The 24352-nt window shown below is 46.5% G+C and overlaps 1 protein-coding gene across 1 annotated transcript in view; it reads left to right on the top strand.

Annotated features, from left to right (window-relative positions):
- The window catches only part of LOC147708779 (uncharacterized), a 566421-nt gene extending 544300 nt beyond the window's left edge, over positions 1-22121 (top strand). The window contains exons 12-14 of the mRNA XM_086927407.1: positions 4260-4394; positions 5614-5739; positions 21082-22121. Coding sequence (XP_086783533.1) covers positions 4260-4394; positions 5614-5739; positions 21082-21179 — 359 coding nt within the window. The 3' untranslated portion in view covers positions 21180-22121. The remainder of the gene's footprint in view (positions 1-4259; positions 4395-5613; positions 5740-21081) is intronic.
- Positions 22122-24352: the final 2231 nt, after the last annotated feature.

The raw sequence follows: 24352 nt of genomic DNA, 5'->3' as shown, positions 1-24352 counted from the left end.
CGCCTAAGACTAGAGGGAGTTCAAATCTATCCATATTTGGATGACTGCCTTATCAAGGCCAGTTCCATCGGCTTGGCAAGGACGCACATTCAAAGATGTCTATCACTATTCCAGAGCCTGGGTTTTTCAGTAAATTTAAAAAAATCTCACCTAACTCCATCACAGAGGAAGTCGTTCTTGGGAGCCACACTGGACACAAGACTCGTCCAAGTGTTCATATCAAAAGAAAGACAAGTGAAGATTCGCAAGATGTCCACATCACTGCTAGAAAGAAAGTGCGTTTCTGTTCGCAAGTTCAAGTCTTTCCTCGGGATGATCTCATCCTGTATTCCGCTCACCCCCAACTGTCGCCTGCGAATGAGACCTTTACAAGAGGAACTCAGTCGTCAGTGGGTGCAAGTAACAGGCTCGTTCGAGGACGTCATCAACATAACTCCTCGTATGAAAAACTTCATCCAGTGGTGGGGGCAAGATGTGAACCTGCAGGAGGGATGCGCTTTCCTGTCAGAAGGACCCAGATTCATCGTCACCACGGATGCTTCTCTGGAGGGCTGGGGCGCCCATCTCCATGGGATGACTGTCAGTGGCAAATGGGACATTCACCAGAAGAAATGGCACATAAACCTGCTGGAACTAAGAGCCATTTTTCTAGCCATGAAATCCTTTCAGGCGACCTTGGAGGGCTCTACAGTGTTGATACGAACGGACAACACTACCAGCATGCATTACCTGAACAAGCAGGGAGGCACAAGATCGGCCCGGTTGTCCCGTCAGGCGCAGGAGATCTGGAATTGGGCACTGAATCACAACATCAATCTGTCGGCGGTCCATGTCCCAGGGATTGCCAATGTCCTAGCGGATTCACTCAGCAGGACCGCAGGAAGCAATCACGAATGGGAACTGCATCAGCCATCCCTGGATCAGATATTCCGAGAGTGGGGTCATCCCGACCTGGATTTGTTTGGGACAGCCCTGAACCGGAAATGCCAACGCTTTGCAAGCTGGGTTCCCCACAAGGACTCGTGCGGAGATGCCCTTTCGATGAATTGGTATCGAATATTTGCTTACGCTTTTCCGCCAATTCCGCTAATTCCCAAGATCATCAGGAAGATGAAGAGTCAACCATGTCGTCTAATCCTGATTGCTCCAAGGTGGCCCCGACAATATTGGTTCACCGAGCTTCTCCTCCTCTCGGAGTGCGAATCAATACAACTGCCTCAAATACCGAATCTGCTCACAGTTCAGCAGGGCAGGGTGTACCATCCGGACCCAGATTCGCTGAAATTGTCAGCTTGGCTCCTCAGCACAATGAGTTCGCCCACTTAGACATTCCTCGCGATTGTCAGGAGGTATTGGCTAACGCCAGAGCACCGTCAACCATCAAGACTTATAAACTCAAGTGGAAACGTTTCTGTGCCTGGTGCCAGACTGTCGATCTGCACCCCTTTCATGCTACACCAGAGCAATTATTACCCTTCTTCCTACATCTGGCTAGATCGGGTTTGGCGCATTCTACCCTGAAAGTATTTCTGGCAGCCATTTCCCGATTCCGTCAGGACGGATCGAACTCTTTGTATTCATCAAGAATAATCCAGCAATTTTTCAAAGGTTTGTTTCGCATGTTTCCTCCAATCCGTCGGCCACCTCCTGTTTGGAATTTGAATGTAGTGCTCTCCCTACTCATGCGTCACCCCTTTGAGCCGATACATAAGGTTGACCTTAAGTTTATCACTTGGAAGGTCTCCGTGTTATTGGCTTTAACATCTGCCAGGAGGGTCAGTGACATTCAGGCTTTCACATCTAAATCGCCTTTTTTGCAATTTACGTCTGATTCGGTGGTACTCCGTACCAATCCAAGGTACATGCTTAAAGTCCCATCAGACTTTCATTTAAATGAGCCGGTAGTCCTCAAGACATTTTTTCCAAATCCACAAACACCGGCTGAGCGAGCATTGCACTCTTTGGACATTAAGAGGTGCCTAAAATTTTATCTATCAAAGACATCAACTTTACGCAAGACAGATCAGTTGTTTGTGGCCTATGGCAGACTGCGCCAGGGCTGTGCAGTGTCCAAACAGACTATTGCTAGATGGGTCCCGTCAACAATTGGACTCTGTCATCAACAAGCAGGAAGACCTTTACAGGCCTTACCAAGAGCGCATTCCACAAGGGCAGTTTCCTCTTCCACTGCTCTGTTCGCTGGTGTGCCTCTTCAACAAATCTGCAGAGCTGCAACGTGGTCCAGCAGGCATACTTTTACGAGGCACTACTGTCTGGACTCAGCGAGTGATGCAGATGCTTCGGTGGGAAGAGCAGTTCTTCGCAATCTTTTCCAATAAGGTGAGCCTCTGTTCTCCCGCCTTCTCTATGCTCTTTTCTAGACGCTTTTCCATGTCTTTGCATTTTATCATTGCATGTATACTGTGATACTGTTAGCGTCTAGGAGCATTGGTTCATGTGTACTGCTATCTATTCTGATTCAGGCATGTGAATCTATGAAAGACACCCCTAATACTAGAGAAGAACAATAGTTACTTACCTGTAATCTGTGGTTCTCTAGTATTGGTGTCTTTCATAGATTCACATGCAACCCGCCCACCTTCCCCTCAGAGGCTCCCTCAGGCAATTGTGTTGGCTTCACTCCTGTGCGAGAAAATCTGAGAGCCTGAGCCTCTGGGGAGAACATTCTGGTGGGTGCTGTCGCCTGATTGGCTGCAGTTTGGTCTAACATAATGACTAGGATAGTCATGAGTGTGGGAGCTTTTGCTCCTGTAAGCTAAGTCTACTTTACTTCCTGGTTGGTTATTACCAAGGTTTTTTGGTTATTACAGGCATATTATTGCTTTTTTATATACCGTGGGACTCCAACTCCGACGACGGGGAATGATTCAGGCATGTCAATCTATGAAAGACACCAATACTGGAGAACCACAGATTACAGGTAAGTAACTATTGTTCTTGTCAAACCATTCAGGCCGAGATTTATGTTCTTAAAAAGGCAGCATAAGCACATTTTAAAGGTGGGACAGAAAGGCAGCGTTTGTTGTAACTCTTTAGTTTCTACGACCTAGAAACAGGAAAAATACACAGGAAGGGAACCATAACGAAAAAGTACCAAGACCGGTTCTGGCCTTTCAAAAGAGAGCAATTTTAAGTAGTGACTACCTCGAAGAGCTTAATGTGGCAATCCACCCAACTAGACTGTTGGAGAAATATTTTGGGGAAGTTCAATAGATACCTTGGTGAACTATGCATTTAGACTTAAACAAGACTATTGCATGAATGAGAAACTCGTGCAAAGGTGTTGCAATAGATAGGTGAGGCTTAGCGGGACACAGGGTTGCAGTATGGTTCAGTAAGACCTGCAGGTGAGCAATAAAAGTAGATTGATGCCAAAATAGATGGCATTACAATAGATTAAGGCCAGAGCATATAAAAGCTGTTGCTCCAGTGTGCAATGGTCTTCAATAAGGAACGGGAGAATGTTGCTCACCTGAAACGTGCATGTAGAAACAACATGAAATTTGGAATCTTACCTCTGAAAATGGTGGGCGCGGGCAAGGTTCAAACTGTGTCATGCCTCACATGACAAGTGGTCGTTGCTCTGAACCTTTCGTATTAGGGCCCAACTTGTAGTTTTAATGTTTTGGTTGCTGGTTCTCTTTTGGTATGAGCATGGTCAAATGTGAGTGCAAGTTTTGCAGAGGACCCTTCAGTTTTACACACTAGCAACTGTGGAGATGATGTGGCGTAGCAACCAGAGATGCCGACTTTGGAACTGGGTTCGAATCTGCGTCGTCGCAACATCCTGTGATTCTGGGCAAATCCCTTATTCTCCCCTTGCCTACAAAAATGAATGTGTCCTTGTGTAGAGTAAATGGTGCTCATGTAAAGTGCTCCAGTATCTTCGGGTCGAGTTCGTGCTATTTAAAAATACAACAAAAGAGGCGGATGTGTTTTATAGTGAATATTGTTATTCATCTGCATGCTAGTGCACCTTATCTCAATCTCCACTTGAAAATCTGAACTGTTATCGTGTGTTGCCACATTTTACCCTTGTTTTTTGCCTCTTTATGCCCACCCCCTCCCCCATCGTGATATTATCAAAAGGTTTAGCACAATCTCTAAAAGTCAACGCAAATTCAACCTTGTACAACTAGGTCCTTCAGTTAGAAGTTGATTAAATCTTTTCGGTGAAGTTATCCATGGATTTGATGTCACCTTCATTTATGATTGTCTTTTTTTCCCTTTTGCTTTAGAATTAACAACATTGCACTTGTTGAAACGGATGGACACAGCCTTGATAAGACACCTGGTGAGGCTAGCTGGCGAGGTGCAACATATGGAGCTGTCATACCAAGCTGCCTGCATTATCGCTCACCTGGCTTTACATGGTAACACCCTTCATAGAGTGAATTCACCTCTGTAACAATGTTACTTTTAGATTAAATGTAAAACAGAGCAACCAGCTACACAAAGCAGTTAGAGTGAACAAAGATTTCAGTCCCATTTTTTTGCTTCACCAGTATTTGAACGAAATAAAACATTGCAGACACGTGTTGGCCTGTGTGCCGTGGTTCCCTGGGAAGGCCTGTGATGGTGAACAGCCTGTAGACTCCCACAGAAAAGACTATTGGCTTCAGAATTGTTTTTAGTTTCCACCTCTGTTCAACAGTGCACACTCTAGTAATGCTGTCGGAAGCTGAGGTAGTGAGCACTCCAAAAACTTAAATGACTGCACCCTGAAGTACTACGCAAGCTCGCTCACTTCAAGGAATTAGGCTTTCACATCCGATCTTGCAGGGGATCACTGCCTAGAGTAACACATCGCCTCACATTGTAAAGTTAGCGTTTTACTTTTCACTTTTCCATAAACATTGAAGTGTCTTTCTCCCATCCAACTATCGACTTTCCGAATAAAAGTAATTCATGAGAACTCTAGTGGCTTCCGACTACAAATTCACCTAAAAGCAAACCATTAAGCAAACGCCAGACTGCACAACAGGCACAAGTTAAGACTGGGCTAAAACCAGAGGTTAATTTTTAATAAAATAGTTTGTAATGAAGAAGAACAAAAACCATTAGAGCAGTTGAAATTATTTTCCGTAATCAGTGTAATTTATTTCTGTTTTTATAGAACAAGGAAATGAGAGAGAGCAACAAAAGAACTGACATGTAAGGCCTGTTTGCCCTTAATACAATTTAACACCATTACTTCTCCTGTACGCTTTACAGAAACAAATATGACCTATCGGTTAGGAATGTTAAGATTTGCACAATCTGTCCTGGCAGGTGTCATGAATACAAGGTATCTTCTAAGACTTCTGCACGCTTGAGAAGTTATTTGTTAGGGAACCAAGAATCTTCAGTAACATGTCACTGGGTGAAGCAGGTATTCCTCAATGGCAGACAGTTAGCTACTGAGTTGTAGACGCGAAAAGTCCGAAAGATCCTAAGATATACCTTGTCCTACTCACACTACAAATTGGTGCAGTCCGTTAAGAAGCTAGATGCCAAAAGAGCAGAGTGAAATTTAGCTTGATTTGTTTTCTTTGTTTGTAAGATCATAGAGCCTTCTGGATATGTTTTTTGTAATTTCTGCCTTTTTTGCAGAGGCAATGCGTTCTATGTTCAGATGCCAAATGGATGAAATTATCTCCTACCTCACAAATTTTCTCAGCCATCAGGAACCTCGCTTTCAAGAGTTGGGTGTGTCTACCCTCCGCTCACTGAGTAAAGGTAAGGAGTGATGATTTTTATTAGGCACAGATTGACCATGATCATTTTTAGAAAGACAGTTGAAGGGTAACAGGACAACAAACAGGGTGTGTAGTGAAAATAGGGAAAGGAAAGTAACAACTCAGGGGGATGGGACCCGAGTTCTTTTTACAGGCTCCAGACAGACCGCAGACATTCCCAGATCCTCTCTTTCCATATTTGTGACATCCATTTCCTCTGACACTTCATGGAGGGTGAGCCCCCTGTTGTGCCTTGCACCTCGCCTTACACCCTGCAGCCAGACTTTCAAGAACTTCGAGTGGGCCATCTCTCTCCCTTGCCACACGTCTTACGGCGGATGTCGGGAGCAGACCCTTGGCTGCACCACCTCTACTTAAACCGAGGGCTCGCTTACAACATTCAAACCCTTACACTCCGGTACCTCTCGGGGCACTTCACACGTACTGTAATAACACAAGGCAGATCCACAAAAGACAATACCAGCAGCCATACCAGAGACAAAAAGGTTACCTTGATGTGGCAGAAGTCAACTTCTGCCAATATGGACTCCTCAGGTGTCCCCAAAGGGACCAGCTCTGAAGACACCCTTAGAGTACCTATCACACAGGCCTATATGGACAGTTTCTTTCAGGAAATTGGATCTGAAATAAGCTCTCTCAAATCAGACTTGTATACACAAGCTCAAATGTGAGGTCACTGAAATAGGTTGGCGCGTAGACGATCTGGAGTGTACTGTTTATCCCAGCTAGGAGGAACAGGAAACACTATGTTGCAGAGTCAGCTCTGGAGGAACAGCAGATCGAACTCCAATTGAAACAGAAAGGCCTTGAGAATAGGATCAGGAGAAACAACATGCACATTATGGGTCTTTCACACGAGGGGCGGAGGGCACATATATAATGACCTTCAATGCTGACCTCCTACACGCGATATGGGGTGATGATACCTCCACTAATACGCTAGATAGAGCCCACCGGGTGGTGCTGGTTCTGGGTCACCCAAATGCTGCCCTCAACATCCTGGCAAAGGTGCATTTCTTCACCAAAAAAGAAGCTATCTTCCAGGCCTCGAGGAAGAAGGCTGACATGTCTTTTGGGCACACACAGTCCAATTATTCCAGGACATCGTGCCAATCACACTGCGGAGGCACAGGGACATCAAGCCCATCACAGACATACTAGGAGACTTTAACATCTGATATCAGTGGGACCACCCCTTTGCTATTATCTTTACCTGGGAGGGCAGGCACAGAGCCATTTGTTCCTTGAGAGAGGCCACACAACTCCTGGGCTTTGCACTCAACTAGGAGGGGGACGATCTGCACCTGCCTAGCTTCCCCAGGCACCTATCAAACCAAGGTGGGCTACAGTGCAGGCCTCATGCCCTCACAAACACAAGAGCGTCCAGGCCTCCCGAGAGGCCGAACAGGATATAATCCAGAAAATCCACAATCTGTGTCTGGAGACGATAACCCGCATGTCCTACCCCAGACTTGCTCTACCACATATCCACAACTGTGACTTCGTTTGAGAACAAACACTCTCTGTTGGCCCCTGTTGTAGTCTGCATTTCTCTATGTAACATCTCTTGCATCCTTACAAGTGCAATGAAGGCCCATACCACACCTCCTTCCCATGACTGGCAGCCCACACATTAAGCTCCTATCTCTCAGTGCACTGGGACTAAACACCTAACTAAAGACGCCAGGTGTGGCTCTACCTCCTTATGCAGGACCCTGATGCAATATTCCTGCAGGAAACCTACCTACTCTGCTGAGACGCTCCCCACATGTCCCATCCAGAATATCCTATTAGCTAATGGGCACACATCATGACTAAAACAGCTGGAGTCGCTATCCTGTGCAAGACTTCCTTTTGCTTTAAGATACTAAAACTTGTGCAGGGTGATAATGGCCACTTCCTGAAACTCACCGTCTAGCGGGGAGCCCCACCCCTCACTCTCCTGAACATTTATGCTCCTAACCAAGCCCAAGATGCATACCTTAGAGCCACCCTATGAAATCATGGGACACATGTGAGTGGGGTCCAGGTGGTGGGCAACTTCAATGTAGTGTGTGATCCTGAAATGGTTCGTAGTGGTGCTTCGTTCCAGGGGATGGAGGCAATGTCTACTGCCTTTAAACATGACCTCACTGACCTGGGATTGGTAGATGCCTAGAGATATAGTCACCCTGTGGTTCGAGATTACTTCTTCTATTTACAAGTCTACTGCTCATACTCATGTATTGATTATTTCTTTCTCACTCCCATACTGCTGTGGGACTTGGATTCGGCTTGCCTCTCAGATATTTCCATCTCCGACAATGCCCTCTTAGAGATAACCCTATCTGCAGCAGGAGATACTGCAACAGCTTGCCCCCGGTGGCGTTTTCCACCCCACCTGCTCAGGGACCCTGTGGATGTTGCTGAAATTCATAAAGAAATTGTTGTGTACTTCAACACCAACACCCATGCCGAGACCTCTGGACCCACTCTGTGGGATGGCTTCAATGCCACAATACGAGAACCATCTCCTCTATGAATGGGGGGTACAAAGTAGGCTCTTTACTTGTGTGCAAAGTGCATCAACAAACCACACATGCACTCTTTTCTAAAATTAAGCTGGGCAATGGAACATGGGCAACTAAGGAAAAAGCAAAACAGCAGATGTTCCACTAATTTTACCAAACCCTTTATGCAGGGATCAATGCGCCCCAAGAGCACATAGATTCCTACCTTAAGGACTGGCCCTGGTAAACTCTAGACCCTCTCCATTCAAAACTCCTGGATGCCCCGATCATCTTAGCTGAAATATAAAGGGCCCTCATGGAGCTACCAGTGGGTAAAACTCCAGGCCCTGATGGCCTTCCTGTGACTTTCTACTGTAAATTTCTCCCCCAATTTCAGGAACACTTTGTGGCCTTATTCAACTAATTTACAGCAGAAACTGGCCTAGGACCCATCATGGCGGCATCAGAGATAGTACTTATACCCAAACCTGATAAGGTTACTGCTCAGTTGCTCTTCTGATCACAGATTCCAAGATATATAGCAAGATTCTAGCAAAGAGACTAGAGCCTTATCTCTCTGGACTAATTGACCCGGATTAAGTGAGATTCATCCAGCAGAGGCAGGGAACAGACACCGTCTGGCACCTTGTAAAGTTAGCAGAAAAGCCCACCAAAACACATCTTCGCTTGCCTTCTCTCGCTGGATATAGAAAAGGGCTTTGACCGGGTTGGTTGGGCCTTTCTACGGGCGACCCTTACTAAGATTGGATTGAGGCCTGCCTTTATATCTAAAATCATGGCAGCTTATGCCGCACCCACAGCTACTATCCGCGTTAATGTGAAATCCTTACTGCCGATCCATCTGGCGAGGGCTACTAGACATGGTTGCCTGCTATCGCCCTTACTCTTTTCCCTAGCTGTAGAGCCCCTCACAATCCGTATTCATCAGGCAAAGGACATTACGGGCATCTGCTTTGGCAGGCTTTAACATAAGATGGCCCCTTTTGCAAATAATCTCTTGATAGCCCTCACCCAACCTAAGACTTCTCTCCCTGCTCTAGTGGCTGCGTTGACTGCCTTTGAAAAAGTCTCTGGCCTTAAAATAAAAATGGCCTAATTACAGGTTCTCAATTTGACAATTCCCAAAACTGCCCACCCCATCTTGCAGTGCCTTACCCCTTTCCAATGGGTTCCAAAATCTACAGAGTATTCAGGGCAAAATGTTGCCCCCTAATTAGCATCTTTGACGTACGCCAATTGGCTTAAATATCAGTGCTCGGTTCTAGTTCTGGATGACCTCCGCAGATGAAAACCGCTACAGGTACCTGGATGCCTCAGTGCTGCTAAAATATCCATCTTGCCGAAAATCCTTTACTTATTCTAGATACTTCCCACTCCCATCCCACAGGACTCTATCCTCCATTTCCAACAGGACATACGCAATTTTGTCTGGGATAGGGAAACACCAGAAACTATTGAACTCTATATTGATGCTCCCCAGAGCAAGGGGGATTGGCATGCCCCAACTTCCTTGAATATTACTGGATGGCCCACCTACGATACAACTCCGAATGGGTTGTCTGAAAAAGCGAAAAACACTGGTTTCACATGGACTGGGCAGTATCCTATAGACTCCTTTGGGATTTGGTATTGCTTCCCAAGCTTACTCGACCACGTAGCATCTACATAGCCATCCCCACCAAAACGGCCTTGAAATCTGAGACAAAATTGCTCATTAGAAGGGCCTCACCACCCCTCTCCAAACACCCCAATGGCACGCAATCCGAAGTTTACCCTGGCATTGCAGGCTTTCTCCTGACTCACAGACTGGTGGAAGGGGGATTGTTGAACTCTCCATGACCTATTCGAGGACAACAAGAATAAGACAGTTGATCGGTGGAAACAAGACTTCCAGGTTCCCGAGTCAGCTAGTTTAAAATGCTATCAATTGCAGCACTGGGCACTCCACCCCTCCAATGCCCAAGGGGCCACACTACCACTCACTTCCTTTGAGGCTCTAGTCCTGTCCTTCAGAGAGACAAGAGGCTTGATCTCCCATACCTTCAAGGTACTTCAATACTTGACCCCATCTAGAATACATTCCTACCAATCCCAATGGCACTCTGACACTACTGATGGAGTCTCGCAGAAACAGTAGGATCAGTTGTGGCAGGACATACCCAAGTTGTACAGGAGCATAACCCAACACGATACGGCATATACATTGATGTTGAGGTAGTATTATACCCTGGCCTGCTTACGCACTACATACCCTTCTGCCTCTCTGTTATGCTGGAGGTTCAACTTGACAACAGGTGATTATGTTCACATCTGGTGGTCTTGCCCCCTTATAGCAACTTATTGCAAAGAGGTTCCGATCCAAATCAAAGGGCTTGTGGGCTATCAGCTTCCTAAGTCATACAACACAGTGATACTAGCCCTCTGACCCTAGTAGCCATGACACACGCTGACTGGATACTCATAGCCCTAATGCTCGGAGCAGCTAAGCAACTAATTGCCCTCCACTGGAAGAACGCTTCGCCCTGTTGATTGCCTAGTGGGTTACATGCCTTAGGCACGCCATGGCTTTGGAACTTCTATCCTATAGGGTATCCCACTTTAAAAGAAATCAAAACACACATATGGCCGCCACTGATAATCTATTTCACCCGTTTGGAGTGCTTATGCTTTACACCACCCAGGCTCCAAGCCCTCAACCTGTTTGATTAATTTGTGTTGTAGTGTTATTTAAAGAGAAATACTTCTTGAGCTCTTTCCTAAATTGGAGCATAGTTAGGACAGACTAGGCCTGTTTATTTGTTTTTTCTTTTTCACACTCCTTTGTTTCCATTCTCATTGTGTCCTGGTTGTGGGTGTACAGAGTACCACCGAACACTGTAGGCTTATCACTCAGATAGGTGGTGATTGGTCATGATGTAGATGGTTTTGAGGGTGGTGCTAGCCGGCAAGGAGTGCCACTGGAGTTCCATTTTGGTGGGGATGACAGGTTTATATTTCTTCAGACCCTTGATGAACTGTGCTATGGTGTGTAGGATGCCCTTCAAGAAGTGGAGTCTCGGACGCTGTGAGGCAGGGCCATAACAACATCCAGATACAGTTGCTTGAGGGCTTGACCAGCAGGTTTGAAGTTACTTTCTGGGAGGAATACTTTGTTTAGTGATGCGAGTTTATAGCACAAAGTCTTTGTTTTCCTTGGTTATGTGCTCCTTGAAGGTAAGTTTGGAACAGAGTGTGAATTGGAGTGACTTGGCATTGGATGAAAGTAATGGCTTGAATCTGTCCAGGCTTGTGACACTAAGCCAGGTTTAGACTAGTTCTTGACAAAAAGCAGGAATTCCATTTTGGTTGCGTTGAGCTTTAGGCAAGTACTGGGAATCAAGGTGTGGATGAAGTGCAGGCAGACATTGGGGAATAGCATGTCTGGAAAGGGGGACATCTTCAAGTAGAGTTGTGGGTCTTCACCATATTGGTGAATTTTGATTCTGTTAATGAGTTGTAGAGTCCGAAGGTGCGTGATGGATAGGTTGCACAGGTGCCTGGGAGCTTTTGTTCATATGGGCAACTCCAGGGCCCAAAAGATCCTTATCACTGCACAGTTCCATACATTCCCTTGTTATCTTCAGCCTCTACATGGAGGCGCCTGGTGCTCTCCTCGTAGATAAGAGCATCAGGATTTACCAATATTCTGCCAATACACAACTCAACTTGAATCTCTCCTCTGCTTCATACACCCAGCACCTCAAACAATGCCTGTACATCCTCCAGACCTGGATGTAAAGCGCCCACCTGAAGCGGAACCCAACCAAAACAGAATTCCTGTTATTTGCAAAGAACAAGAAAAAGTACAAACCTGGCTCAATGACATGAACCTTGATAGCACTAAGCTCTAACTTTCACTGAATGACAAGTCACTTGGATTCACCCTGGGCACCACACTCAACCTCAAAGAGCACATTGTCAAAAAAACAAAGACGGCCTGTTACCAGCACTACCTTCTAAAGAAAGTGAAACTGTTTCTTCCAGAAAGCAATTTAGAACTTCTGTTCAAGCCTTCTCACTTGTCATATTTGGATGGTGGCAAAGCCCTGCTCCATGACCTCCTAGACTTTACACTGGCACCCCTTAAAGTTATCTTGTATGCCACAGAAAGTCTCCTCATGGCGGCCTAAAGAAATGTGATATCACACTCATTCTGTTGTAGCTCCATTTGCTTGCCCTGCCGGCCAATAGCATCTTCAAAATCAGTTGCATCATTTACAGAACCATCACAACCAGCACCCTTGCTTATATTGCCAGCAAGCATAAAATCTATGGTGGTTAACTGCTCACCCGCAGCCACAACACCATCACACTGCAGACTAAGAAGCATAAAAAAACAAGGCAGCAGGCCTTTGCCATCTCTGCACCCAGGATCTGGAACAACATCCATATATACATCAGGATTACCCCAAAGCTTCTCCAATTTAGGTAAGAGTTGGAGATGCACAGTTTTAAAGAACACGACATCATAGTGCATTAACTGTCGCAGCTCATCCGCCTCTCCTTTCACTCACTGACTTTGTCTTTGAACCTGTATAGTGGTCTGCTACAGTGTGGCTAGGTTTGTGCTATAGAAATACCACGTACATATGTACATAAATGTCTATTCTCTTTTCTTTTTTTTTACAAATAAGATTTTAAAAAAATGTTACTAGTTCAACATTACAGCAACCCATGCCCAGCATGATCCATTGAAACTAGTCAATGGATAAAAAGGAAATGTTAGTTTAATAGAGTGAAGTCGTCATGTAATCAGAAGTGCTTGAGGTAGGGGTAAGAGCACAGAACTACAAAGGATTGCATCACATGACTCACATGAATGGCAAAAATATGATGCTGAAAAATGCAGGGCCTGGACAGGAAAGTGTTTCTGGACACGGTGGTGGTCGCTGCTACATACTTCTCTCTATTGCTGTCAAGCTGTGTTGACAGATTATCATAATCCTGCACCCAAAATGGCAGATGCTCTGTATTGCTGATAGTGCAATGGAGAGCAGTACAGCTGCAGTTCTGGACCGACCATGATCAACCTGAATCGAGATCCATCGACCTTGTTGCTGAACCTTGCAGTGGTCGCTGAATGCCCAGATCCTGCAGTATCTAATAACGAAAGGCTACCTAAATGCTTAGGAGTGACACTAAAGGAGATATAGCACACCATGGTTTGGAGGGCACCATAACGGCGGCCAGTACTGGAGGCAATTAAACAGGGTTGCCATTAAAATACTCGCCTGCAACCACAGATTAATGTTTGTGTGGCATCAGGTAAAGGAGCAGCGAGGAGCCATGTTCATGTACTTGTGCACATAGTTTTACCCATTTCTGGGGAGCCAGAGAACAACCAATAACCCACGCCACACTTTATTTGGGAAGAGTAAGACGGGGGAAACATTTGTTAGGGGGGATATTTTTCATGACTACAGCAGGAAGTCACCTGCTGAACATATTCATCATCTCATCGCCACCCTTCTTTGTCTGCACAGGTGGACCCATAATGTAAAGTTACCCACGATGTTCGGATAACTGCCTGACAATATAAAACTTGGGCTTTTTCAAGGGGGATTCTAATCAAAGTTAATTCAGTCTTGAAATGATAGTGTAAAACAAAACCACAAAATTCTGTTTTAGCACATCCAGTACCAGGGCTGTGGCAATGGAGGGCTGGATTGAGTTGCAAACAGGGAGAAGCTGATTAATCCCAAGCAGGAAGTCAGACTGAAACAGGTTCCTTTGAACATAAGATCAAATGATACCGCACAACCAGCAAATGGAAGGAGCTCTGATAGTTTTACTGAACAACATTCCGACTAGTGTTAGGAAAGCTCAAAGGGAAAGGACAATTTGACTAGACTAGACACACTCACATGGCGAGATGTGATGTTGAAAGCAGAGAGCCTTGGGACGCGATGCTTTGAGTAGAAAGGATAATTCCCAGGGTGCGCATCATCACCACCACAAAATGACGAAAATGAGGACCAGCCCACTTGAGGCAGGAAAAGCTGAAATGAGAATGTGTTAATATGGATGTTTTGTTTTGATTATGTGCTGAAACATGTTTGGTTATCCAAGTCAGTAATTCCATAATCAAAGTCAGAAATACTGGAAAGGAGTATCACTTAAGATGTAACCTAAAGACTTCTTTAGGGCATATTTTACATATTTTGATGGTAGCTTTGGACCACGGGATACAGTTGGCTTGCCCATGATTAATGTGGCCACCCCTCTAGCATCATCTTGTCATATCGGAGAAGTTGGGATCTTGGGAAATACACTTACTGTTGTGTGTTTTTAAAGGGGCCATCCAGTGAATGATGTCCCAATACATCTCAAAACCTGAGCTGACATAATCAAACAAATGAACATTTTAGAACGACTTTTGTTGGTGGTTGTTAGAGATGCAGGACTGGCTAACAAAAACTGTTTTTTTCTCCCTTCACCGGATGGTGTGGGACAGGGACAGTGGGGAACTGTATTAATGCTTGTTAAATGTGGCAAGTGCCAGGGAATTCACAGATTCGGGTGGACCCAATATGTTGGCTCAATTGTACATGCACTGCGGAAGAAGTGATTATGGCTAACACTGGGGCTGCAAGCAATGTGAACTCATTGTGCTGTCTTAAAATGTATGGGTACAAAAGTGTGTGGTCAGAAAAAGGAAGGTGATGAATATACAAATGGCTTGACTGTTTAAAAAATAATGTTGCCGGAGAGATACTCAGGAAGACATGGTCCCCTATCAGGAGTCTGGCCTTGCTACGGATATTCTTCTAGTTACTCAAGCACCTGCCCTCAGGACACCCCCGCGCCGCACGGCCACCAGCTGTAGCGTGTGCGTTCCTCCCCGCTGCTGACCTCAGCCTCGCTGAGCCCGCCCCAACAACCCCGCCCCCGCCGTAGTAACGTGCTTGTGATTGACTCTGTGTACTTTCTTTCGTTTTATTTGCATCATACTGTACTGTCCCCCATATTGTTTGTCTAGATTGCCTATTTTTCATTTTGTCTCCCGTATTGTTGTTCTGTGCCGTTTCCCTCTCTGCCCCTGTGCCCCCCGCCCCGCTCCCCGCTTCCCGCCGCCTGCGTGCGGCCACGCCCCCTTTTCCTTCTGTGCCCTCCCCACTCCCGCCTCCCAGCTGCTCCTCCCTCCCTCCCACTTCGCCATAAATGGCGACCGTGCGTACGCGCAGCGTTGACGCGCAGCGGGCGCGCCGATTGGGCGCCAAAGGCAAGCCCGTCTGCGCCCGTCCGCGCCTGGACCGCGCCCAGTGCCAGGACCCCTGGCCCCCACCGATGCAAGATGACCCGACTGACCTACGATGCCACCGAACTCATAACCAATAGCCTCTCAAACTTTCTGGCTACTTACAACCTAACCAAGCAGGATTCCGGCCTGGTCATTCTACTGAGGCAGTAATATTGGCCGTTCAGAACACCTTGAGGTCTAATGCCGACAAAAATCTACATCAAGCTCTGGTGCTTCTTGATCTGTCCGCAGCATTCGACACGGTTGACTATTCCATTCTGGTCAACCGTGTCAAACAGGCCGGCCTTAGAGATTCTGCCTTGGCCTGGCTGAAATCATTCATATCTGAACGCACCCAGTCTGTCTGTCTAGGGTCTTTCTCAGCTCCTAAAATTAATTATTTTTGTGGGGTCCCTCAAGGCTCTTCTTTGTCTCCTTTATTATTTAATTTGTATATGAGGCCCCTTCTTTTTTCTTTAAGAGAGCACAAAGTCACTGTATATAATTATGCAGATGACTTGCAGTTAGTTTTTGTACTCAATTCACCTAATGCTGTGGAGGACTTTCAGGCAACTATGACCTTAATTCAGAGCTGGATGTCTTTAAATCACCTCAAATTAAACCCGGGGAAAACCGAACTGATTTTGCCCGGGAAGAGTGAAATTAGTTGGAGCCCTAATTTCTGGCCTTCTGATATGGGTCTCCCCCCCAAAAAATCTCAAACAGTAAAAAGTCTGGGAGTGACCATCAATGAAGACCTTACTTTAAAATCCCAGATTGGAACTGTAGTTTCTTCTGGGTTTTTTCAATTAAGAAAAATTAGAAAAATTGCACACCTCCTCACTCACTCTGCCCTAACTCAGGTGGTCATGGCTCTAGTCCTTTCCCACATTGACTTTTCAAACAGCCTCTATCTTGGCCTACCTGTAGGTCAACTTAGAAGACTGCAATACCTGCAGAATCAAGCTGCTAGACTGATCTGTAAAGTACCCAAATGGGAATCGATTAAACCAGGTCTAGAGAATTTGCGCTGGCTACCTGTGGCTCAAAGAGCCGCATTCAAAGCCGGGTGCATCATCTTCAAGGCATTGCAAGGTAAGGGCCCCCTGTTCATCAGGCAATTGATTGGAAGATACATCCCCTCACGTAGCTTGAGATCTGCCCATAAAGATTTACTTGAGGTACCACGGTTCAAGAAACAGCGACAGGGAGGCAGCTGTTTTCACTTTTTAGCAGCCACCTTGTGGAATTCTTTACCTTTGGCCCTCAGACAGAGCAAGGATCTCCTTGCTTTTAGAAAGGCATTCAAGACCCACCTTTTAACACAGGCCTATTTGAAATAGTGACTCTTGTTGGTATATCCTTTGTTATGTTTTTTTTTATCTCTCTTCAGCGCCAAGAAGCTCCTGGGCGTATGTGCGCTTTACAAATTTTAAATAACATAACATAACATAACATAACATCGCACTCAACACCGGCGGGATCCCTGGATGCTACCGAGCCACCCCGAGGCGCACCCACGGACCCTTCAGCTGCCACTCCTGCAAGTTCTCCTGCATCCGGACCTGCTCCGCACCCGCACCCACCAAGCCGAGAACCAGCAGCAACCACCTGAAGTGCATCCTGCTCAACACCCGCTCCGTCCACAGACACGCCGTGGAGCTCTGGAACCTCCTCGACACAACATCACCAGACGTCGCCTTCCTCACGGAAACCTGGATAAACGCCTCCTCAGCGCCCGACATCGCCATCGCCATCCCAGACGGTTACAAGATCATCCGGAGGGACCGCGGCAACCAGACCGGAGGAGGCATCGCCATCATCCACAGGAACACCATCCGCATCACGAGCAACTCCGACGACACCCTCACAACTGCTGAACACCTGCACTTCCAGATCCACACCGACCCCAAGACCACCCTCAGAGGCACCCTCATCTACAGACCCCCGGGACCACGCTCACAATTCAGCGAAGACATCGCCGACTTCATCAGCCCGCACGCTCTCCCCTCCGCTGACTACATCCTCCTCGGGGACCTCAACTTCCACCTGGAGAACAACAACGACCGCAACACCGCCACCCTGCTGGACAACCTCGTCACCCTCGGTCTCAAGCAGCTGGTGACCACCCCCACCCACTACGCCGGACACACACTCGACCCCGTCTTCTCCTCCAGCAAGAACATCTCCTTCAGCCACGCCACCGGACTCCACTGGACGGACCACAGCTGCGTCCACTTCAGCTACAGAAAGAACACGATACACCACCACCAGCAACAGGTTGCTCGCGGAAGCTGGAACAAGATCACAGCCGACCAGCTCGCCGCGTCCTTGAGCCAGGACCCCCCCGCCAGCTCAGCGAACCCCAGCCAGGCCGCCAACAACCTCACGAAGTGGATCAGCAACTGCGCAGACGACCTCGCCCCACTAAGGACCCCACCCAGCAGACCCGGCAGTAAGAAAGCACCATGGTTCACCGACGAACTCAAGAGCTCCAAGAGGAACTGCCGAGCCCTCGAGAGAGAGCCTGGCGCAGAGACCCAACACCAGACAACATGACCACCCTCAAGCTTGCCACTCGAAAACACCACCAACTGATCCACACCACCAAGAAATCCGCATTCAAGGAACGACTGGACAACAACGCCCACAACAGCAAGGAACTCTTCAACATCGTCAAAGAACTCTCCAACCCCAGCGCCGGAAACAACGACATCACCCCATCACAAGACCTCTGCAACTCCCTCGCCTCCTACTTCCACAACAAGATCGCGGACATACACAACAGCTTCAGCACAGAGCCGACGCACCCCACGACAGGACCTGCACCCCCCACCACCACCCTCCGCACCTGGACCCCGATCAACACAGAGGAAACCCTACGCACGATGAACTCCATCCACTCCGGTTCTCCAACCGACCCCTGCCCTCACCACGTCTTCAACAAGGCCGACTCCGTCATCGCACCCCACCTACCGGACATCATCAACACCTCCTTCGACACAGCGACCTTCCTGGAGAGCTGGAAGCATGCCGAACTCAGCGCTCTACTGAAGAAACCATCAGCGGACCCCACCAAACTCAAAAACTACCGCCCCATCTCGCTCCTCCCGTTTCCGGCCAAAGTCATCCAGAAGACCGTCAACAAGCAGCTGGCCGCCTTTCTCGAGACGAATGGATCCCTCGACCACTCGCAGTCCGGCTTCCGGGCCAACCACAGCACCAAGACCGCCCTCATCGCTGCCACTGATGATATCCGAGCCCTGCTCGACAACGGGGAAACAGCGGCCCTCATCCTCCTGGACCTTTCCGCGGCTTTCGACACGGTCTGCCACCGCACCCTAGAGCAGCGCCTCAGCAACGTCGGAATCCAAGAGAAGGCACTAGAATGGATCATCTCCTTCCTCGCCGGAAGTACTCCGAGAGTCCGCCTCCCCCCGTTCAGATCGGAAGCCACCGAAGTCATCTGCGGCGTTCCTCAAGGCTCCTCGCTCAGCCCCACCCTCTTCAATGTCTACATGAGCCCCCTTGCGGCCATCGCACGGCAACACAACCTCAACATCATCTCTTACGCCGATGACACCCAGCTGATCCTCTCCCTCACCAACGACCCCGCCAGAGCCAGCCTACACGAGGGGATGAAAGACGTAGCCGAGTGGATGAAGAACAGCCGCCTGAAACTGAACTCAGACAAGACAGAAGTCCTCATCCTGGGATCTTCGCCCTCTGCCTGGGACGACTCCTGGTGGCCCCCCGCCCTGGGCAGCGCACCCAAACCAACAGACCACGCACGCAACCTAGGCTTCATCCTGGACTCCTCCCTCTCCATGACCAGACAAGTCAACGCCATCTCCTCGTCATGCTTCAACATCCTGCGCATGCTACGTAAGATCTTCCGGTGGATTCCCACCGAGACCAGGAAGACGGTCACCCAGGCCCTCGTCACCAGCCGACTGGACTACGGCAACTTCCTCTACGCCGGAACCACTGCCAGACTCCAGAAGAGACTCCAGCGAATCCAGAACGCCTCAGCAAGACTCATCCTGGACATCCCCCGACACAGCCACATCTCCAGAGACCTGCACTGGGTCCCGGTCAACAAGAGAATCACGTTCCGACTCCTCACCCACGCACACAAAGCCCTACACAACCAAGGCCCAAGATACCTCAACAGCCGCCTCAACTTCTACACTCCCACACGCCAGCTTCGATCAACCAACCACGCCCTTGCCGCCGTCCCCCGCATCCGACGACCCACCACAGGAGGAAGATCCTTCTCCTACCTCGCCGCCAAGACGTGGAACTCCCTCCCGACCCACCTCCCCTTGACCCAAGACCACCTCGCCTTCAGGAAGCAGCTCAAGACCTGGCTGTTCGAGCAGTAACGGACCCCCCCTCCCCAAGCGCCTTGAGACCCTCCGGGTGAGTAGCGCGCTATATAAATGCTATGATTGATTGATTGATTGAAGCAGGTCTAGCTATGTGCTGACGAGCATTGCATTAATAAATCAGCTGGCTTTCAAGTATTTGAGGCACCTGGTGGGACACAATGTGCTACTGGTCAGCTCCTAAGGCACTGGAATTCAGTGAAGGTTTTAGAAAGAATCAGTAGTAAATGTCATTGCCTACCGGTTCTATGAGGTGGGGACCTCAACCTTATTCTGGAGCTTTCTTTAGATTTGTTACTCACTTAGAAGGGCAGCAAGCAGGACCCAACAGCTCTGGGAATTAATTGAAAACTGTAGGGTGCATCACAGAGACACAGATAATGGGCACCTGATTATGTCCTCCTCTCTAAGAAATGGGTGGCAGAATATAATGTGCTCCAGATAGGTCACTATCCCCTGTGATTTGTACATACGTTTAAGATAAAAACAAGTGTGTTCAAATAAATAAATGAGTATTAATACGTAATCAGACTATACGTAGTGCTACCCTCTTTATTCAGTTCCCATAAGAAGGGCACACTCCAGAACAAAGCTGATAACATCCATACATTACCTTTCAAAAAGAATAAAACATTTGTCACCCTAAAGTCTCAAATGCCTCGTTAATTAAATCTATATACAGACTCCCGAGTAGCTTTTAGATTTGCTGAATAACTAATTACACTGATATACATTTATTTCAGGTTGTAGGCATCCTGGTGAGAAGGCTTATTTCTTCTACTGCAATCTAGTTCATGCTCGTAATAATACTATTATTTTGTACAAAGTAAAGTTTTACATTTTATGATACTGTCAGACTTTTTCAAGTGCATCCTCATATGCCCTGTTACAGCCCCACATGTTCAGAGACTGCCAAAGTAAGTGTTGTACAAATTCAAATGTCAAGGGTCCAGGCATTGGTGTCACATGCCAACTGTAGCATAATATGCCCCTATACATTGTATCATAAGCCAAAAAGCTTTCCAAATGTCCAGGCAGCATCCGTTCTACTACAATCTAGATTAAGTAATGCTTGTTAGTCTTGTGTGACACTTATTTACCAGTAAATGTTAACAAGGATATTATTTGTATTTCCCCATCTTCAGATCCAGGCTTTTCATCTGCCATCAGCCATTTATTGGAGAAGATGAATCTCATCATTGAGGAGACAGAGAAAACTACAAGCATACTCGATGATAGTTAACCGCACAGTTTACTTATACTTGATGTAGACAAGTTTACAGCTCTGTGCTTATTTGTGTTTTAATGGTACAGTATGTGCGTGTTGAGGTGTAGTTGACGAGGCAGAGCTTGTGCGTGCAAGGCTGTCATTTTTATACGGATCATACCATTTTCTTACGAGGAAATATTAGCAGTTGGTGGTGCATCATTTCTTTTATTCTACTGCGATGTTTTACCAATGCTTATCACAGTAATATAAATAAATATTGTATGTTCATATACTAATTTTATCAACGATAGGCTATAGTTACTTGAAACCACCTAAGTGATTTGTAAAAACCTGACTTATTAAGCATCCAGTATTTATCAAGCAACCTTGAGCCCAGCAGACGCCCACCTCCTCCTTACTGGAGCGGGTCCGACTTGTCTTTATTTATTGAAAAATTCCGTTTAACCAAGAAACACAGTTAACTCATTGTTTTACATATTTTGTTTTATTTCTGTAACTGCAAGTGTACTTATTACCCTTAGATATGCTATTTCCCTAAACGTAATGAGAAATATTAATTTACCTGATAACCATTTAAGTTCACTAGTGTATGTGGCATAACTCCAGCAAATCGAAAGTGTTTTTTTTTTGCCAACTGCTTTTGTTTTATTATTTATGCATTTTTACATGACAGAAAGGTACAAACTATAGATAGTTGTAGGAGATGGGGGACACCTATTAATGGAAGCTTGTTTTTGTACCTGCTCACTGCTGCTGCTAGTTTTTCGTTGATGCACTATTGTTGTTTACTGATATTGACGTACATGTTAATTTCCTGGGCCTGGATTGGGTCCACACTTACCGGGTGATTCTTGATTAGAACTGGATGCTTTTGTGTGATACAAAATGCAAATGTACTGTTTTTCTTGTGCCTTGTATAATGCACTAATCATAATAAACACATGTTTTAAAAAGTATGTATTATATACAGCAATATACTTTGGCCAAAGTTTTAATGCAGTTCACTCAACTCAGTACAGCAAGTAAAGTTGCTACACCACTTGAATGGGAGAGAGCAGAACAGCACTATATCTACTAAAATGTGGCGCTGTTTACCAGTATTTGACCTTGTATGGATTCACATGCTTGAATCATTCCCCATCATCAGACTGGGAACCCTTGGTTATAATGTTAGTACTGCAGGTGTCCTCATATAGCAGTGTAGGCCCTACACTCAATAAACATTTACATTTCTCATATACTTTAGTAACCTATTAACCTTATTATGTATGAACCAAACTGCAGCCAATCAGAGACCAGCACCCTCAGGTGCTCCCTTGTCAGAAGATTCCAACTGTCAGATTTTTCACCGCATGTCACAGTGAGGAACCTTCAGGAGAAGCTCTCTACTAGAAGACTTTTCTTCAATCTTTTTCCTGTTAAAACCAGCCTTAGAATATCATGGCAGAGCTGGGACAGATGGAGTTGCGCTTGTAAGATGAAGAAAATATTTATGGATGATCCACAAAGTGTCTTTATTGCCTTTATCCCAGCCACCATCAAAAAGGGATGTAAAATATGTGTCATGTTTTTTTCATAGACTCTTAAAGATCATGAAGGAAGTTGAAAAAGCCATGCCTTCAGGTCAAGGTACAGACATGGTAGCTAATGTAAAAGAAGTCTGCCAGCTAGACGTCCAATAAGGTTCCCAGACCCTCAGGCCCTGCCTCAGACAATCAGGTCAGCTGCTATCGCATAACTTCTTTAAAGATTTGAATGCACAAAAAAAACACACAGAGAAGTCAAAGAGGAAAGCTGAATTGGATGAAGACACTTTCACTTAGAAATTAATGATGATCCTTCACAAAACACCATCCAGAAAGATATCTCTTGAAAAACAAAAGGACTTGAGGTACGTTGTGTAGTGTTCTGTTAGGTTTACTTTCTAGTCTTTTTAGAACCTTCCACACTCTGTGTTCTTTCCACTGTGTCTCTGATTCCGTTTAGAAGCCTGTTTTGAATTACCAACTGTATTAATGATTTACTGGCTGAGTGAGCTGCTGCGCAGCACTTGTTCCAATAAACTAGCTTACAAATCAACCTGTCTGTGAGCTAATTACTACAAAATATTTGGCGACGATCCGTGAACAAGTGACTGCCCACCACGCGTGTACCCATGGAGTGATGTTCGGCAAACCTGCGGTGTCACCTGCACTTCAACATTAGAAGACGCAAAAGTCTAAGAAGCACCGGTTCCACCCTCGAGATTACATCGAGCAGTTGGAAGAACCGACATTTCCACATTAACCTCCTCAACCCCGCTGAGCTTAAAAAGGAAAAAGGTACTGTACTTGTTTTTGTATTTGCTCACGGGAAGCGGCAGCAGTCTCCACTTAGCGCAGGCACCGACCTGCTTATTTACGTCAGTTACGCTACTAGCGCAACTAACCTAAGTTCTTGGCGCATGGTGTAACGCCCAGCCAGTGGAGTGAATATTATTGTCCTTGCGCTATTGACGTAAACTGCATCATTAAACGTCACTGAAACGCAACGTTCTGACGGTGGAACGCAACGTTGGAGGCCATTTTACAGACTGTTTTTTTTTCCTCAGAAGTTTTATTATCACACTGTTAACGTACAAACGAGCTTCCAACGCGCTAACAAAGACGCGCTTTCACAGCTGCTCAAAGTGATACTGTTCACGAAGTAACCACAACGAGGTGAGTGGCGGCTGGCTGTTTGTTGTGTTCACGAAGCGGAACCACCACGAGGTGAGCGGCTACTGGCTGTTTGTTGCGTTCACGAAGCGAGGAATTAGCTCTGACACGAAGCGAGGAGACAATTTAAACTCTATAAAAGTATCACCTTGTTTGACAGCTGTCATCATTACAAAGCGAGGAGACAGTCTTTATTCATCATATTGACATTAGCCATCTAGTCATTTACCTTTACATAGCTGGAGATTGTTTTATTTCCTCGTACTTACATTTGCCATCAATAGCCCGGTTGTTCCTCCTGCGTTTGGAGTATACCTTTACATTCATACAAACATGAGTCTACAAGCTGTTTCTCCTCCTCCGCCATTCCTTGATCTTCCAGGTGAACCTCCCATTGTCTGGAAAAAGTGGTTTGACGCTTTCACCACTTACTTAGGGGCTATCGGTGCGTCCAGGTACAGAGCAGAAAGGAAAAAGTACCTTTTGTTA

This window comes from Lissotriton vulgaris, chromosome 6 (genome assembly GCF_964263255.1).
Source record: "Lissotriton vulgaris chromosome 6, aLisVul1.2, whole genome shotgun sequence".
NCBI classification, from domain to species: domain Eukaryota; kingdom Metazoa; phylum Chordata; class Amphibia; order Caudata; family Salamandridae; genus Lissotriton; species Lissotriton vulgaris.
The sequence above is the reverse complement of the archived record's forward strand: the minus strand, read 5'-3'. Positions and strand labels throughout refer to the sequence as shown.